Source organism: Puntigrus tetrazona, chromosome 6 (assembly GCF_018831695.1).
Source record: "Puntigrus tetrazona isolate hp1 chromosome 6, ASM1883169v1, whole genome shotgun sequence".
Taxonomy (NCBI): Eukaryota; Metazoa; Chordata; class Actinopteri; order Cypriniformes; family Cyprinidae; genus Puntigrus; species Puntigrus tetrazona.
In genome coordinates, this window is record NC_056704.1 from 25,240,612 (window position 1) to 25,260,718 (window position 20,107).

Consider the following 20,107-nt stretch of genomic DNA (forward strand, 5'->3'; position numbering starts at 1 on the left):
TACACTAACTCTCATTAGCATATCAGTAAGACTGTCAGGGTCAGGGTTAGGGTTATAGTTAGTAGCATAAGCTGGCATTGCAATACTTGTAGAATGTCTATTAGGGAGCTATCAAAATAGTGTCAATAGATGGGTCAGTGACAAAAAGGGGATTTTCAAGCATTTCAACAGTTCATTTTTTTCTCCGTGTTCGGTTTAATTTATTAAAAAAAAAATTCCGGGCAACAAAAACAATGACTTCCATCTAAAGAAAGCAACCTCTACAATATCATTCAACAGTATACTGTATATAACAAAAAATATTTAGAACCAGAATCATTATATTTTGTTACTACTAATCACAGTACAGCCCCAAAACTAAGTGTTTTTATTTTTTTTTATTAATTTTAAATCTATACCAATCTATGTATTACCCATATTTCAGAAAGAAGCTTTATAAAATCTAAAAAGATTTTTGTATTATCACTTGTTCTTTTATATATTTTAAGTACAGGTGAGAATAGGTAAGCTTTTACATTTTTACATAAATATTTCCATTAAGCTGAACGATGAAAGAACATCATTTCACCCATATTTTTGCATTTTATTTTCATAACGATTATTTGAAATAGTAAAGAATACACTACACTAATTGTACTTAACATGCTTTCTGTGTATATAAAATTACCTTTTGAATTTGAAACGGTCTACCGATACTGTATTGACTGCGGACTATAGAAATGAAATGTTACCGGTTTTGTAATCTGACACAATCAACATGTGAACAGTCAACGGTGAGGTTTAGCGAGCTCAAGGAGACGCAAATCAACTGATAACAGCCGAATAGGATTTCAAATTTCCTCATTATATCTTTCTATATCCTCCTTTGCATAAAAGTGTTTAAAGAGCACACCGGACAACTACTTAGATGAAGCTATAAATTCACAACATAAATAACTTACTTTGACAAACACTTATGCAAAGCGACTTGGATTGCATTCACTTTTTCAGTTCTTCAATGTAAAAATACTTCGGAGGCTCACCTGACAGGGGCCCCTCGTGATTGGGCAGGTTTTAAGAGGACGGTGATTGTCGTGTCGGTCTCGTTGAGAGGAGAGTCGGTCTCATATTCAGGCATGGATGGAGCTGCAGACACATAGACTCATGTTAAAGGACACGATTATCAGGATATATAGAAGAGCACGTACTGTATAGCTTAGCAGACCTCATCTCAAGTGACAAGGTCAGACGGATGAGAGCCAGATGTCTAAAAAAGCTCTGCGCTTCTTATCGCTTTTACGTAACATAAGAATGAGTTAATTGCATTTGCAAGTCTAAAATGACCAGTATTTATAAAAAAGCTTTGAAATGAATGTGCATTAATGTAAACACTCCTTGCATGTTTTATAAAACTGAAGGAGATGTCAAAATTGTTGTCTGAGACAGCGTTTTACAGAGTTTAGCTTGCATTGAACTTGGAACTCAGCTGCCTTTCAAACACACAAAAACATGTTTTAATATTATGCATAATTAATATTCATGTATTTGTAAAAAACATTCATTTCACAGTATTTACTCCTACGAGAAAGCGTACGGTTTTGAAGCCTGTCTCAAAACGATCATTACTACGTGATCGCGTTGAAAATGTCACTCTCTCATTACAATGTTTAGATTCAGTGAACAATACGGTTTTAATAAATGGTGTCTGGCGTGCTGCGCAAATGCCACGTCATTATGAAACGGAACGAACTGACAGCCACGGGCCACACGAATACAGCTGAACTTGTGGAGGATGTTGTTTACGATTCATGTTCTCATTATTTTGTTCACTTTACATTAGCTGTATTCCAACGATATTTATGCCAATAAAACGACTCGCTAATGAGATTTTCACTCCAGCGAAGCTTCTTTAAGAAACAAAAAAAGTCAAAATGACAAAACTAATTATGCAAATTGTAGAAATTCAAGAGATAATTAGGTAAGCAATCAAATTAAGCTTATTTAACCCTGTCAGTTCATGTTCCCGTAAATAATTTCATACATAATCACCAGTCGGTCCGACGTCAATATTCTATATCCATAAAGAACAAATGTCTGTCACATTAACTCAATTAAACTGGAACTTGAGGGTCTGCTTTACTATAATTGCGTATAATCATCATTAGCTTTTGGAAAATATCCAATAATCCTAGCTGAACCCTCAGTTAAAACCCTGACGTTCCCTTACCTGCGATCTTGGTGGCAATACGGGTGGTCACCGGGGGGCCGAAGCCTTTATTTGTACTGGCTTTCAGAGTAAAGTAGTACGTGGTGCCAGGATACAAGCCTACGAAGAGATGATGGGTCTCATTTTGGAGTTTGAAGACACGGCCACGTTGCGTTGTCAAATCTGCACTAGGGTCCAGGGAGCCAAGAGCCTTATAGGTGATCTAAAGAAAAATTACATTTACAATAATAAGTCAATTAAGACTCTCGTAGATTTAATGTAAGCACATATTGAAACTACTCCAGCTCACCAAAAATGTATGCTTTAGTTCAAGTTATGACCAAACCTTAAAGAGTCTATTTCTTCCAAAAAAAAACACAAGAGAAAAGGTTTGAGCGTTCATGCTGCTCCTTTACAAAAAATGAAAGCATATTAATAAGTCAGTTTCAAAGAAATAAAAAAAAAAAAATGCTCCAGTTTTGTTTCAGTGACGTCTTCACGTGCCACATTTACATACATTTTTAAAGACTGATGGCTTCAATTTCAGTCTGTTCTTCACAAAGATTATACAACAACATGATTTACAATAAAGATGTCATTTGATAACATTAGTTAATGTACTAAATAACATGAGCAAACGATTAACGCATATATCTTATTAATGATATTTAATGAAAATACAGCCGAAATTAACATGCGATTAATAAGATTAATAAATGCCATAGAGGTATTGTTCATTCTTAGTTCATGTTAACTATTGTTGTTAACCAATGTTAATCAGTGAACATTATTGTAAAGTGTTACAGAAAGTTTGTATTTTAATTCATGTTCATGGTGCTTTTTTATTAAAAACAAATAAATAACAAATAAATAAACTATATGTAACGGCGTGTGCTTTCGTTGGGTGTTTATTGCGCTATCATACAGGTTTGTAACAGCACGTGTATTTTATTCTGGAGTGAATTCTCCCTTTAAACATTATTTTTCTTAATAACATAAACCTTTTGAAACAGCAAAAGCAATTTAGCACTGAGCATTTTTGTTTTACTGGATCTCTTTCAATTACTTTGGCTTTGCTGCATTCAGATGTTCTCTCCAAATATTTGAGACAATTTCACTGACTAGAAATGCAAACCCAAATATTATATTATGAATACAATGAATAACAAGCACATTCAGTGCGCTGCGCTGTAAATACAAGCCGCTTATTAAACACTTTTACGAGGCTTTCGGATCGGCTCCGAACATGTAAATTTTAGAAAACAACATGCAGCTAAGAATTAACACGCCCCAAAACGATTACTAAACTAGGTTACAGATAACCATTTTCATGCTAAGACGCACATACCTATCACATCTTAGAGGAGGCTGATGGAAATTGATGGCCACAGTGTATGGGGGTAATCAAAACATTTTAGCCCTGACGTTTCACACTTCATAACTCCATTCCACAATTCAAATCAAATAAATTGACAGCTGGGTGCCTGGCAGGCCCGCTGCCTAAAAGCTTTTCATGCATAGTGAAGTGATTCAGAATGCCCTCTAAACACTCTCACTCACACACAAACACACAAACACACACACACATCGGTGACTGTCCACTGACCACAGGCAACAAAACAGTCGGGAGAAGCAAATCTGCACATTCAACCCAAATATCACTCCAGAAAATCCACACACATATTTGAGAGACAGACAAAATGCTATGTATTTTCAAACGTCAATATAAGGCATCTCAGTGATTCTGAAACTCAAATTAATATTTGGAACATTACGAAATGAAAAGAAAATCTCAGATAAATCTACAGATGTATATAGATCGTATATATAGTACAGTCACTTAAAAGGACAGTGCAACTAAAATTTAAAATGTAAAGTGTAATTTATTCCTGGGATGCAACAGGTCATCAGTCTTCAGTGTAACATGATCCTTTTATTCAGATTTTATTTCAGATTTTTTTTTCAGCATTCTTTTTAAAATAAAATTCAAAACAGCATTTATATAAAATTGATTTTCTTGTGTTTCACAGAATAAATAAAGGATGCAATATGAAGATAAATAGATATAAATATATATAGTGACTGAATTATCTTTATTAGACACTACTATCTCATAAACACTCTCATACTGATTCACACACACCATGGGAGTATGCATGTTAGACTTAATTTGTTTTTTAAATAATAAGTCAAAGAAAAACAATCCTGCATGCGATGCGATGTCTTAACATTATCCAAGTTCCATAGGTTTCTTCAAACTTTCATGCTTGCTGTTTTATATCATGTCAAAGGATTGTTTATACTGGCATATTTTTTTATGTTTTCCAGCAGCCAAGTTTTGATTTAATATGCTATCATGTTTATGATTTCATGTTGGGTCAGTAAATCACACGGCGGTGCTGAGGTGTGTCGGAGCGGCCTGGTGTAATATACTGCCTAGCACAAGTTTACATGTTACGGATTATAAATCAGTCTTAATAGAGAGTTACAGCCTGAATTTAGCTTTTACAGCTGCCAATTTACTGTACGTGCTGACAGAAATGTTTAAACCCTCTTCAACCGCCGTTTGGACAAATAGGAATATCTGCTTCAGCTCATGTCTTCACCTTTAAGATTTAATTGTCTTAAAAGTCCAGTGTTAGCTTTGCATACCGACCGGTTAGATACTTTTTTGCTGTAAATTCCTAGGTTTTTTTGTAAATGAAAGGGCATTAAAGATTAATGGCTGGCCTTTTATTAAAGGGGCTTTTAAAATATCATCTATTGCCTTTAGCGAAGCTCCTCTGTAAATATGTGCCCTTGTTCGGTGTTAATATACTCAGCCAACAGCGGGTCGTATTGAACATATCTCGTAAAACGCAGGTTCTTTACAGCCTAATGAAACGGAAAGCGTGAGGTTGCTGAAGGGTATTGTTCGTGAGCCATACAGACAGATGGATAATTTGTCTATAAGATGCACTTAAGATGTTTTGATACAGGTCTGAGGTTGGGTCTAGCTCAGTGCAAAGCTTCTACAGAATCGAATCAATTTATAAAATCAGTTTTAACAATTTTATTGCCTTATATATCAGATTCAAAAAGCATATGGAAAGCACTATAGGTAGTCTAGCAGAGTATCCTCACTGAAACAAATTTGGTTAAAAAGAACTATTTTTCACTCAGAAATTGCAGGTAAATTTGTCCAACAATTACAAAGACACTACAAGCAACACGCTGAAATAAAAAAAAAATACTTATGGACTTTTTAACCCTTTAGAAAAAGGTTATAGGCACCTAAAACTCAAAGCAGCTGTTACGAACATAATAAACTACCTATACATACTTTATTAAACTACTAACTAGTTGTTGTATATCCATTTTTGTAGTACTTTTGATTATATGTATTTTCTATTTAACAAGAGAACACAAAAACACACCATTTATGATGTTGTTAAAATGTGAGGACAGAGGACATCACGTCCTGAACAAAATCAAGCAATTCTTACATTTTCAGTGCGACCAAATGAACAAAACACAAAAAATAACAGCTCAAAGGCCAGCATAGAGATCAATAGACCTCCAATTACCCTGTTATCATTTAAATGTCCTGATGGACACAAGGGACGTTCAATCCTGTAGGAGACTGAAAGTATGAAATGAAGAGGTGAGGATGGGGGATCTATCTCTCGCTCTCATCTGTCCTCCCTTTCTCTCTTTTCAGACTGTTGTCAGGGGAAACAGGAAGTGTTGGCCGGGGGGCATGTGATGCCACGCGACAGGCTGCTAAAAGTGGCCTAATGCACTACTGAACGCACTGTGGCTCTCTGTTAAAAGAGCCGCTTGAGTTTAATTGACCACAGCTGATTTGAAAAGGGTTCATTTCCAAGTTCAGTTTGGCAGTGGAGATGGGAATGCGAAGAAAACAGCCCTGTTTGTGGGAGATATTGGATTTATGGCTACTTCTCTTCAGCAATGAGTTTAAAAAAAGGAGTGAGCTGCATTTTAAGGCATCATAAGTGCACTAGCAACAAAAAAGCTACTCCAAAAGGCAACTTTAGTACAGTGCTTCTTATGTTTCACTGGAAAAAGAAAAATATTTCCAATCTGAAATTGCTAGTGTGTTTCACAATCAATTGCAAAGAAATAAACATTTCAAATTAAATTACGAACATTTGAGGTCGAAAAAACTGAAATAGCATTTTTACAGCTTGTTTCGGCCAAATGCATTGCAATCAGCAATGGCAAATAAATAATTATTAGCAACATTATAAAACTATTATTAAGTGTTTTGTGTACCACTGTATTAGTAAAAGCAGTTCCCTCAAGTTTTCTGAGTTGCTGCCTATGGAAATTGTTCCAAGACTATGAGGTTCCAATTCAACTGAGCCATAGAAGGCAGATGCCTATGTAGACAGTGGGCATATACTAAAGACAGGGATAAAGAACACAGTCATACAATATTTCTTTTGTCATGTGACAAGTAACATAAAAAATGCACCCTAGAAAAACAAACAAACAAACCTGCGACCGCACTTGCATACATTTGTCACAAAAAAGTACTTAAATAAGCTTGAAGCAATTAAACATCTAAAATTCATTCTGAATGGACTTTCAAACCTTCAGAAAAGATTATAGGAACCTGAAGTCCAAGGAGCTGTTATACAAGCAGATACGTGAAATGCTAAACTAGGAACCCAAGCTGGATTGGTTAGTAATTCTTCTGCCTCGTTCAAGACAGCATCTCCTGAGATTTACGGTTGGTAAACAGACTGGCTGAGAACACAGAATATTTAGTATTTTGTAAATTTTGAGGGTGAGTTATGAGGGTTTGGGATGCCAGAAAGAAATGAGGTTACTCAATATTTGGTGTAGAGAATAATATATGTTACATTCCACTCAATTCTGCAGGCACAAAAAAGAATAAAATAGACAAAGAAACAAATATTGAAGGAAATACAGTACTATACAAATACAAATAATACAGTCTTATATATTCAGACGAATCGAGAACTGTCCGCTTAGACACTGATAGCACAAACAAATTATTGAAATAATGGCTCGGCATTCTCCACAAACAACTACATGATGCATGAAAACATAAGACAGAATGAAATAGCGGAAAATGTCTTGTTGATGCAAATTTCCTTCTATCCAAAAATAAAACCTTTATAACTCTATTAATAAAAACTACTTTATAGATTACTCAGAAAAAGTACAATTTGCTCATGGATTTTTTGTTTACTTGTTACAAAAATTCTGAATATATTTTAAAGATTGCATGAACCATACAAACTTAGTCAAATCCAGTGACTAACTCATTGCATCAACCTTGTTAACATGACTTCCTTCCGACTGCTAGCGATGCTACACTATTGTCTGCCATTTGGAGGAAAAAAAGTACTTCAATCTCACCGTCTCATGACACGACGAACGGTAAATAAAAAGCACACTCTCGACATTAACCCAGATTTAGACCTCCCTCCAGCTGTCTCTAGACCAGACATGCAAGACCGTGAGCCCATTAACCAGGTTTAGCTGCTCTGGAGAGACAGGGGTTACTGGTTCTCCCAAGTCGAGTGCTTGAAACGCGAACGCTTATTGATGGAAATGAAAACAACACCATGAAGGGAGGAGATAGGATGTGCACAGGTTGTCCTCCATCCTGTAAGGGCAGAACGGGGTGTTTATCTCCATTAGAGGTGAAACCTTCCAAGAACGCAGCTCCTTACTTTGACTTATTTAGAGAGGAAAAAGAGATTGTTACTTAAATAATACTAAAAAAAAGTATTATGGTGGTACCATGTTCATTAATGTTAAATTGGTATGTTGGACAATATCATGGCACTAACCATGATTATCATATTTGTATACTATAGGATTTATTCTAGTGTTCAAAAGTTGTTGTTATTTGTAGGGTTCACCAAGCCTGTATTTGTTTGATCAAAAAATACAGTAAAAACAGTAATATTGTAAAATATAATTACAATTTGTATAATTACAAACAGATGTGAATATACTGTAAAATATAAATGTATTTCTGTGATGCAAAGCTGAAATTTTAGCAAGTCTTTAGTGTCACACACACATCAAAAAGCATTCTAATATGCTGATTTTATTCCAAATAAAAATTGAAACATAAAAAATGTCTTCACTGATTTTGATCAATTTAATGTATCCTTGCTCATAAAAGCCAATAAAACTATGGTATAACCATGGTAGATATCTAAAAATTGTAACATGAAAAAAATACCATGGTATCATACAAAGTAGTATATGGTGCACTGATGGTATATGATGGTAATACTACGGTACTTCAATTAATATACTATGGTTTTTACAAAGATCTTCAAGGAATGCAGATGGTTTAATATTAAAAACATTGTATAATGACATGGTACATTTTAGTTGCAAAAAATCAGCTCAAACCCAAATGTCATTTTCATTTTAAAGCACCAACAGAGAATGTCAATGTCCCTGTCCATCACTCCACTGAAAACCCATCAGACACGTTCTCTCTGCAAACGAAGTGGGTGGTTTGTTTCCACCTAACTCCAGACAGGAAGCCATCAGAAGCACTGCACGAGACGCAGCGGAGGGGTGGAAAACATCACGTCATCGCAAACTCACAACATGTCACGTAAACTTAACAAAACAAAGATCAAGGACTAAAACACCTGCGTGTTCTGCTATTTACTCATCCTCATTTGCATGGAGATAAAGAAAAATAAAGAAGCAGGAGGACAAAAAGACACCTTCACTTTACACGACTCGCTGTTGATTAATAAGGAGCTGCTGAGGATCTTCTCTGTCTTACTTCCCATGCTCTTTCATACGCACACTCTTATTTTGTCAGCAAAGCAATTAATTTTTGAAAGGCTTTGATGGTTTGATAACAGGAGGCTGTTGTGCAGTGAAATGAGGGGAGAGGAAAGAGAGGGAGAGAGAGCGAGAGAGAGGAAATTTGATCAAAAGTATGGATTTCGATGCAGGACACATCTCAGGTACTCAGAAACTGATCTGAAACCCACTGTGATGTGTGTGTGTCACACTCAGCGGGCTTCTGAGCTGCTCTTGTATGTGTAGATCAATGAACCACACAGCACTTCATTACATACAGTACATATAGGGTGATGTGGCCTAGAGTCTGGCAACCAGAAGGTTACTGGTTCATTCCTTCAAGGATTGAGCTATAAGCAATCATCTCTGTGTCCTTGTTCCAGGTGCTTAACCTCAAATCACTTCTGCCGTGATTGGGCAGAAGTGAGTGTACTGGAAATACTTTCAGTTACAGAAACTCGTATGAGCAGACTGTGACAGTCAATAGAAAAGTCTATATACTAACATTCAGTTCTGCTGTACATCTCAGATTCATTCAGCACTCAATTATGTGCTACCAGACTACCAAAACCTTTCTGTCAAGACTAATAATAAGAATAACAGTAATAATATGACACTGATATTAATATATGTAATATTGTATATGTTGTAAAGCACATAGCTGCAAGAATATACAGCAATAAAAACTATAAAAAAGCTGTATCATCTTAATCATATCAATAAAATCTAATACTATTAGTGCTGTCAGTTTGTGTACTGTGTATATTTAGAACAAGAAAAATTATTAACATTTTTTCCACACTGTATATGCAATATTACATTTTGAAAATGTTGAAATATTATATTGCAAATAACTTTTCATACTCTCAAAATACATAAAAAAACGATCAATCTTTAATGATTTTATTGCTAGTTGCTGCAGCCCTGTTGTATTTCCAAGACTCTCCGAGCCCAAACTTTTCTAAAGCTTTGAATCAAGAAACTGTATCCTTTTGTGACCCTTCCGCTGCATTCATCTCTGCGCCTTCCTTTTCCTGCCTCCGAGCTCTTTGTCCTAAGTCTAATTTGTCTGAATCACTAAAAGCGAGGAGAGGAGGCATACGGCTGCTTAGATCTCCTGGATAATTCTATTGGACGCTTCTAATTAAATCAATGAGGGCTATTATAGCAATTATCCGGCCAAATGGGACCGTATTGTGTCCGCTCGATACATTTAGTAAATTCTGTCAATCTTCTTATCACCAAGATGGCACACGCCGTAACCCCGTTTTAATGATGTACCTGGAAATGCACAATGTCTTGCACGTGGTTTGTCTTCCTCATCAAATCAAAGAGATATTGAGGCTCCTTTGTGCCTCCAGCCCACTCGAACACACACATTAAAGCAAAATCTGGATGTAATTTGTTTTTGTCATGCCGTGACTTCATTTCCTTGCTTGTAATGTGCATATTCTATGCATTGACTAATAAATAATTAATTTGTGAAAGATCCGGGCTGTCAAACAACATTTCCTGCAACAGAAAACCACTTATTTTTGTGCCATATTTGTACCAAATAGCATCCTGCCACCTTATTTTACCACAGAAAGTTACTTTGATTTATAGCTTAAGACATACACACACACATGAACAGCAGTATCTACCTTGTTTTCTTAAGAAGCTAAATTCTATAAGATAAGAAGTCTGCCAATCAACCTGATTAAGCTTAATTAATTCAATCAAGTGCCCCATCGAGATATATTTGTTGCTGTTTTAAGCAAATTAATAATAATAAACTAAATATTGTTGTTTTTAAAGACTTAAATCAGACATCTACTGATTTTCATTGCTGTCAATGCATGCACCATTTAATGCTATGACTTTGAGTTTAAGACTTTTTAGGCAAGGGCAAGGGTTTTTAAGACCTACAGAAACCCTGATGATATTATATTTATATGCATATGTACATTACAGGTAAATAAAATATAAATTCCTCACCTCATAGAGTGTAATGACTCCATTAGTTTCATTCGGAGCCTTCCACTGCATGAAGATCTTCTCCTCGTATGGGCCTGTCTGAATGGACTCCATAGGAATGGGGCCAGGAACTAGTATAGAAACACAAACTCATTTAGCAACTCCAAAACATGTTTAGTCAACATATATACCTCAAACACTGTACAGTCACATCGACACCTTTGAATAAAACGTGACTGTCTTGAGAACAGAGGTGACGTAGGGTGACAGAAATGGCTTGTGTTGCCGGGTAGAAGGTAAAGTGAGGAGAGCAGAGATTGGCTGACTCAAGAAGCAAAACTATGTCAAACACACCTCAGCCGCAATGTTCGAAGTGTGAATTGTAACAGCTTTGCTACCCTTCGGTATCGAGAGGTGTTAACAAGTGCTACGAGTACCACTGCGCGCATATGCGTGTGTCTATTTGCATATTTTTGTGCGCACGTCCCCTCTGGCACACATTGCAAGTTTTCCAAATATACTCTTGCTAGAACATCATTAACACCCTAAAAACCTGTTTTCGAGATGCCATTATCCATACACAGCTTCATCCTGCTCTCGAATGCCAGAATGGCATTTTCAAAAATGCTATGACTTGACTGTTTCATAAATTAGCAAGCAAACGTGCTAACTTAGCTCTGTTTGTCAATAGCCAATAGTGTTAATACCCAATAGGATTATTAATTTGTCGATAGTATGTTAACCTTAGGCTAGTAGTCTCAGTCTTGGTTAGTGTTTTGGACTTGACTGTTAGCGATGACACACTAATGAGTCAGACTGTTCCTGACAGTATGTGCAAAGAGAGCTAATGACTTAGCTAAAAGGCCGTTTAGTCCAACTTAGCAGCCCTAGCGCCGCTGTTTGCGTTGCGCTAAGTCGCGGCTAATTGGGAGGGCAGATTAAAGAGATGAGCGTGGCAGGGCCATAACAGGGCAGACGGGAGAGGAAGCTCGGGCACAGACAGATTAGCTGGAGGTCATCTTGAACGGCGAAGAAAAGAACGACAATATCTATTGTTCATGCAGCCTTTCATTAACACAAAAACAACACACAAACTTAAACCACGAACTTTGTCACTAAGGAAAAGCTAATTGAGCCGTATTATTATTTTGGGAATCTCATTTTTTTTCTTTTTTCCCCACTTCATTCGGTTCTTTTTGTTTATTTCTGTTGCATGTAACTAAGCTTGGCCTTTATTCACAATTAAAAGCTCAACAGACTTTGCATTTATTTCTTCAATGGGTAAAAATGTTTGCTTATCTAATAACACTTTCACTGTGTCCTGAGATGACTGGATGAATTAATAAAGCATGGAAATCATTTCTAGTCAATATCCACACACACACACAATTATCAATCATGATTCCTCCCTAAAACTTCACCATTGCTTAATTACGAACTTCAGTTTGTATGTTTATTTATACTGGCATGAGTTATGCTTGCTTTTCTTGTTTTTTGTAATAGTTGAAATCATTAAGTTATGTTTAGAGATGTGTAATTGTTTCTTCCAATTAATGAGGGGAAAATAAAAAGAATATTTTCTCATTCTAATCTTTGTTTATATTGCATAATCCTCAGTTCATCTTCATTTGCCTTAAACCACTGTTAAAAGCTGAACAGTCTTCTTCATTTATTCTTCATAGGAAATGATTTGAGCTAATCAGAAAATTTAAAAGAAAAACACTTTTTGTGAGCATTACAACTGTTGAGATCTGAGAGGATGCATTATAAAATTTATAAGATAATGTCGATAAAATTGTGATTTATGCACCCACTGCATTTAGTCTCAAACAACAACAATGTGCACATAATTTTAGTTAAATAATGATTTAATTTAAAAAGCACCCTGGTTTCCTTTATTAACACAAATACATTTTCTAAACTGATCAGTGAGCACAACTGCATCAATCTTTATACTGTAACAAAAAATGGATTTTGATAAATGATATAGCCATTTATGAAAATCCTGGTCATAGTACGCTGAAAACAGAAAGTTAATTTCACAGAACAGATTCTGATACCATTCATTCTGATTATTTCTGTCACATGTCATTAAGTTCATCTTCAAAAGGTAGCGAGGCTGTGTTATTTGCCCTTAATCGCCATTAAAAGCTGAATAGTCATTGGCATGTATTCTTCGATGGCGAAAAAATGGAGCTAATCAAAGAAAAGGTGAACAACGCTCTCTCACCGAGGTGCTGATGTCAGATATTGTACTGCAAAGTGAGGCCGGTTAAATTATATTTTCAACAATTCTTCAAATAGCCTGATTGGGCACTAGCCAACAAGCACATTAAATCACGGTTACAATGAAATATAATTAGATCCATTCCTCCGTCCGCTATCTTTTCCACCATATAACCATGCATGTGCGGGAAATGCCGCTTTACATATTATTCCAGCTGATTGGCTTCTCGTGTGGAGACTGTGACTGATGTTTCATTAAGTCTGAGGTGGAGCAAACCATTTTTCCTCTTTATGCTTGTCCCTCTCAGACACAAATAACTTTTAATAGGTTTCGTAATTATTATACATCGAATCTTACTGATTATTTCTGTCTCTGAATATATCAGGATCAACATATTCGCTCTGTTCCTGTTTACGCTTGTTTACGGGCAAGCGGGTTTCCGTAAGTACAGGGTCGGCGTTGTTGTTGACCTAATAAGGTAAAAAACGCTCTGCCGTCCTCATGTTAATTTCACCCTCCTGCAATTATCCCCATATAAGGTTGCACAGAGAGACAAATTTGCTTCACTATTGATATGTTGCAGCTGTCCATCAATTTGCTAACACAAAGGACAGCAATTATAGGTTTTCATATGCAAAAAAACATTAAAAAAAGGAAGAGAAAAAAAAAACATCAGTGCGGCAGACAAGAGCAGATACTGAATAACCAAAAGAGTTCTATCCAGATCAAAACAGACTCATCAGAACATGAAAATGAAAAACGAAATAATGAGATGAGCTTGAATTATACGCTATAATCTAATAATCTAAGGCTTGACAATGGGCTTTATTTTCACACGTTTTTATTGCTCAGCATTAAAAACAAGCTGGGAGAAATTAATTGTAAACGGAGGCTGAGCGCTTCCCTCTGGGAAATTTTTCGAATTAAGCGCCGCTTGCGAACCTTCCCTCCGTCTGAAAAACACTGTGTCTTTTCACAGACTGTGAAGCTTTAACATGCTCTACGTTGGGATTTCCTTTTAACTGCAACACATCAATGGAACGGATGGATTAAAGGAGGACGGCTTTCATCATCTTTGTTTCATATTTGTTGTTTTTCTTCAGGAAGAGCACAACAGTACTACGGTCTAACAGTTCCGTTTCCATTTACTTCTCTGAGTGGATCTGACTTCTGTACAGAACTCTAGTGATTGTCAAACACGCGAGACAATACAAACACTTTCACTGTGAGTGTTACAGCTGCTGAGATCGGAGAGGATGCATTATTAAAACATTCAAAATGGATCGGATTATGCAGCAGCGATGATTTTTCTAAAGTTTCACTATTACGTAACAATTCCACATGCGTAATTTAATTAAAAATTGATTTATTTACAAAGCACACCGGTTTACTTTATTAAAGGAAATAAATATATACAGAAAATATTTTTTTTTTTCCTGTGGGCGTTGTTTTAATATATGATGGAAGACAGACATTTAGCACAGCATCACTGAATTATTAAATCATTGTATATCAACACTTTTACATTTTTGGACGATGCAAGGATGAAATAAATTGCTCAAAAACGGCAGATACATTTAAGGTGTCCCAACAGATCTCTATTTCAAATAAATGCTATTCTTTTCAAAATCAAGTTCTATTTTTAATCCTTAGCCATTGCTTTAAAAAGTACTTTTTTTTAAATCAAAAAATATTTTATTTTATTCCGAGGGATGAAAGTAGCACGTTTTATTTACCTTAAAAAAAATCTACTCTGTTTATTTTTGACCACATTGCAAAATTAAGTCGTTTTAAACGACCGCTATTGAATAGCATTTCCCAAAAGAAAACTCAATGTCCACAGCTCCACTCTGAAAAGCTTCGGGACTGCATTCAGCTGGAAAGAACACATAAGCACTCCAAGACAAAGACTTTAAAAAAACAAAACCGACGGCCCCTCAGTCCTTAAGAACCAGGGTTAAGAGTCATTAATTAAAATGTTGGATAATTGAAATAATGGGCTGAGGTCATTGAACTGTTCCCATTTTCACATTTGAGAATATGGCATTGGCCACGCATGTTGTGAAACTAATTTGCCAAAATCTACAACTGTCAACATTTGCTATAATAGCGTCCCTGAATATTGACTATGAAAGGATGTTCTAGCTTATAATGGTTGTATTTTGCTTTATTGTATTGAAGAATTAACCTCCAGTCCTTCTGTACATGTGCAATTCTTCCAGTGAAGGTTAGTAGTTATTACTGCTGTTCTTGTTTAATTTGAATGTCTAGTAAGATTAAATGCCAAGAACAAGTGTTAATGAATTCTCTGCCCAACAAAGCTTCATTTAAAATGTTCCTCAAACAACCTTCAAGTAAAATATATCAAATCGTGAAGACGACAATCGATGTATTTATAATGCTCGCATTTATAACTTTTACCCAAGTTTTCTAATTATCCTAAACAAGCACTGAGATATTAAAGAATATAACGATAGCTATTCGGTTTTAAATATAGCTGCTTTGAGAGTTTTGCTGAATAAAAATACATCTAACACTGTTTGTCAATAAAAAATGTAGACAGATTCATGAGTTTCATTAGAGAGAGAAAGAATGTAAAGTAAATAATAAAAATATTAGCATGGCTCTTTGGAATACTAGATCCTGATTGAATAATCAAATATTCTTTGTATAATAACCATTAAACTGTATAATTGCTTAATCAGTTTCCTATACTGTGCTGTTTCATGTCTCTCATAGCACTCCATGGTCTTGTTCGTTTCACAAGATAAAATCATTTCCACATATTGCATGTCCACTTCTTTATTTGTTCATTAACTGTTAAGTAGTCATGGTAATGTTCCGTCACATCTTTATTTATAACTTCTTTTATATGATGAGAACCATGAGGACTATGTAAACAAGCATTAGTGAGTTTGTAATGTCTTTTATTTGTAATGAAACAAAATTAGATTAAATCAGAAAAGAATACAAATCGCTCATCTGTGAACTCACTGAATTCAGTCTCTTGCATGCTTACTTATATTCGTTTTAATGTTAAATCTTATTGCATTTTAGCTAACGTAGTTATTTTTGTTCAATTCATACCTGTGCTTTTTAATGAAACTTTTTATAATTACTTTTTTTTCAAAGCCCTTTGATTTACAACGGTGACTGAAATGTTTGCTATAACTATATATAACTTGTTTTGCCTTAAGTTTATTTATTTATTTATTTTTTCCATTCATAGAAAATTATGTAAGATTGAAATCGTGGTGAAAAAACTTCTGAACTGCAATGATCTTTTGAATTTATGACAGTACGGACAGTTTGGCATGTTGTCTTGTCCATCTGCTAAAGCATGATGGGTTTCACAAATGAAGTCATTAGTGATCATCAGTAATGTGATTACTGTTCAGACACAGTAATTAGTAAAGTAATCTTGGAGATTACTGGAGACATCAGGGTGCAAATTATGGAGGGGTTTGGAATAGGGATGAAAGTTACATGATCTGACAAATAAAAATAATAAAAAAACTATATCAGACCAATAGTAGAGTTGGATGGGTCTGACGCCTGATGCTTAATTAAAGACAGAATATTTAATGCAGGTAAAAATGAAAGGTTTCCTAATTTAGAAATTTGTAATCCCACTCACCGTCTTCTTCTGTCTGTTTGACTATCTCCTCGCTCTCTTTGCTGCCCTCAGGGTTGGCCAGCACCAGCCGAAGTCTGACCGTCACGAAAGGCCTGAGTCCTCTCAGAGTGTAATGAGAGGAGGTCGGAATCAGCTCCTCAGCGGCAAACTCCTGCTGGTTGAACACATACTGGTACTGCACGGTCAGGTTAAAGCTGTGGCAGCGCGTCACGGCGTATCCGAAGGTCTCCCACTGCAGGGTCAGCTGACGGGCACGGATGTCCACCACGTTCACGTTCTGGGGGCCGTTGACTGGGTCTGTAGAGATAGGGAAGGGAAGGCCAGAGATAAATATGATGAGAAATTGTCAATACATGGGAAGTTTATTTTGAGTTACTAAAAGTTCAATATAATAATTTTGTTCACCGGGGCTAAATTTATTTGATCTAACTTACATTAAACAGTATTAATATAGTATAGTAACAGGAATAATATTGGATAATGTTTAATTATTCCTGTGATGTATAGCTAGATTTTCAATATTATTATTTCAATCTTTTTTATTATTTAATATTTTAGTATTATTAATGTTGACATTTTTGCTGCTTAATAGTGGTGCATTTATTTCAGTCTTAATAAAAGGTTAAAAAGGTTAACATAATTTATTTTACATAAAAACCTGACAATATAAAAGTCTTTACTGTTGATTTAATGCTTCCTTGCTGAATAAAATTGACCCCAGACTTCTGAATGGAATATATTTTAAAAAATTATAAAGCAGTTTGAACTCATTCAATATTATCATCGCTATTACAAAAAATGATAACAATAATAAAATCAATAATGATTGTCTTGCTGTACAGTACATTGTAATTTATAGAATTAAGCATTCCTCATATTTCAGCTTTATATTTGTGCAACCTGCTCTCTAGATGGTGTCAATCCTTTTTTAGCAGATCATCACTTTCATATTCAAAATCCCAAGCACTGCCAATAAATAAATAAACGCTACAGCATTACAACTATTCTCTGTTGTATATGAGATCCTAGAACAATATCGAGCTGTGAAACAGACAGTATCAGAGACTCGCCAGTGGATCCAGTGGGGTTGTTGGACAAAATCTCTCACACTAATTCCTCTAGATTAGAAGAAAAGCAGGCGACTGGTTTTTGACTTTGGCCTTGGTTGAATCTTGAGGGAGCCTCGAGTGAAAAGGAGTTTTAACGTCTTAAGATAGTTTACATCGTGGCGGTTCTCATAGGGAGCTTTCATTATCAAGGTTCTAAGAGTTCCTGGGTGCAGAGCAATTTAGGCATTGTGAGAACTGTGTCACGTCTAGGACAGACATCAGCGTTTTTCAGCTTCAATGGCTCCTACACATGGGAGTTTTAGACTTACAAAGTTTGAAGCGTTGCTTATTCAGCTGCATTCTATTCAAGATCAAGCAATCCAGGAAAGGCAGAAAAACATACTGTTTTGTTGTCTGTACCTATTTAGGAGCCTCATTTTAGGCTCTCTGCGGGAGATTTGCACTGAAGTTGAACTCTTAGCTGAGCAAATAGCTTAGAAATAACAACAAATGACCCAAAACCCCAAATTCTTTGTTCCTGAAGGACAGATTACGGCTAATCTATGTTTAATCAGAGTTGCTTCCCATCTAAAGGTACCATCTAAGCAGATTTGATACTGTAAATCCTAGCGTACATGGTTAAGCCTCACTAGAACAGCTATAAAAGTAGAGACATATGTCCGATCAGGCAATGCTTTGGCTTTCAGCCACTGAGGGTCCGTGTCCAACACGAAGCCCCCCGTCGAGGGAAGGTGTCGGGCGGGCAGGGGATTTGCCTGGTGGACAGGTGCGGGGTAACAGCATCGTCATTAATCTGACAGAAAGAGGTGAATATGTGAGAGCATTAGCAACACGCTAATGCGCAGCCGCGGGGAACACCGTGGTGCCATAGGTGGGCTTTTGGAGCCTGGATGAGGGCTGGTGTAGTTTAGCAAGGGGAGATGCTGATGGATGGCGAGCGTAGAGGGTCATTAATCGCAGACGTTGGGGAGAATTGCATAAGAGAAATCAATCTTCAGTACTGCTGCCGCGCTGCTTTGGCACGATCTCTTCAGACCCAAATGCCCCGCAACATTTATCACACCTCCACCATCCCTCTCGCTCTCTCTGGAGCGACAGGGGAAACTGCAAGCAATAAACATATCAATAGGTGTCCACCATACCCAGCTGCGTGGGTTTTTTAAACTGAGGGAAAGACAGAGGAAGGGAATGAACAACTGTGGAAGAACAACAGTGAAAAATGAAATATAACTAAATGGGTCTCATTCGCCATAATGAAATTGTATCATATATCGGCCAACAGCCATTCTGCTTTCTAGATATCAGCGTCAAGCATTGAAAATGACATGACGACCCATTTTTACTTTTTTGAAATAAAGAAAGCACTGCAGTAGTCATTTGCTGTATAAAACAAATTGAAAAACAACTGTGAAAAAAAATACAGATAAAAATGATTCAATTGATAAAATAAATAAAACGACTGATATAATTTTATAATATTTTAATAATAATTTTAATAATAATTTTAATTCATAAATAGAGAATTTTTTTTTGTTGTTTGCGAGTCTTGCACAGAACAATAAACACAGCGGGCTGACAGATGCTTCTGAAGAGTCTTGCGCTTTTATTCTGAGAAAATGTTCAGATATTTCTGCAACGCTGCACCCAATGGTCGTTTGTAGGCCAAAGTGGTACCACCATTGACATGAAAACATGGCCAACCTTCAAAAACATCCATTCATTCAAAGAAAAGAGCGTATGGATGGACATAAAAAACTGTATATAATCTTTGCTCCAAAACCCGGTGATCTGCTTTGCTGTATACTGCCTACACAGACTGCTGCTTTGATAAAAGCAAACAATACAAATCCAGTCATAAAAGTGCAAAGAAATTGATCCTGAGGTACTCTCCTCAAACGACGCCTCAAAATGTTGCCTAGCTAGGCAGCTCACACGTTTTAAAACAAAGTTACTGCAAAAAAGATAACGTTCGCAGCACATAACGCAATTAAAGAATATTGGACGTGGACAGGAAGTACGCACTGTGTGCCAGTTAATGCATTTATAGTATCTGATATCCAAAGTCTCCCGAAGACTCGACTCACCCCATGCAGTGACACTACTCAAATCAATTAGATTAACACTGGGAACAGATGTTGGGTCGTTTCTCTCCAGAGTGTTTTTTAATTACTGTCTGTTTTTTTGTAGCTGCAGTAAACAATACTTAGCATTTAACT

At 36.1% G+C, this 20,107-nt stretch overlaps 1 protein-coding gene across 15 annotated transcripts in view; it reads right to left on the reverse strand.

Annotated features, from left to right (window-relative positions):
• ptprt (protein tyrosine phosphatase receptor type T) overlaps positions 1 to 20,107 on the reverse strand; it is a 207,313-nt gene that overhangs the window by 80,433 nt on the left and 106,773 nt on the right. For all 15 annotated transcript variants that reach the window (XM_043242178.1, XM_043242190.1, XM_043242191.1 and 12 more), the window contains exons 8-11: positions 16,822 to 17,118; positions 10,979 to 11,088; positions 2,207 to 2,408; positions 1,023 to 1,125 (exon numbers count right to left, since the gene is read on the reverse strand). In XM_043242178.1, the coding sequence (XP_043098113.1) occupies positions 1,023 to 1,125; positions 2,207 to 2,408; positions 10,979 to 11,088; positions 16,822 to 17,118 (712 nt within the window). The remainder of the gene's footprint in view (positions 1 to 1,022; positions 1,126 to 2,206; positions 2,409 to 10,978; positions 11,089 to 16,821; positions 17,119 to 20,107) is intronic.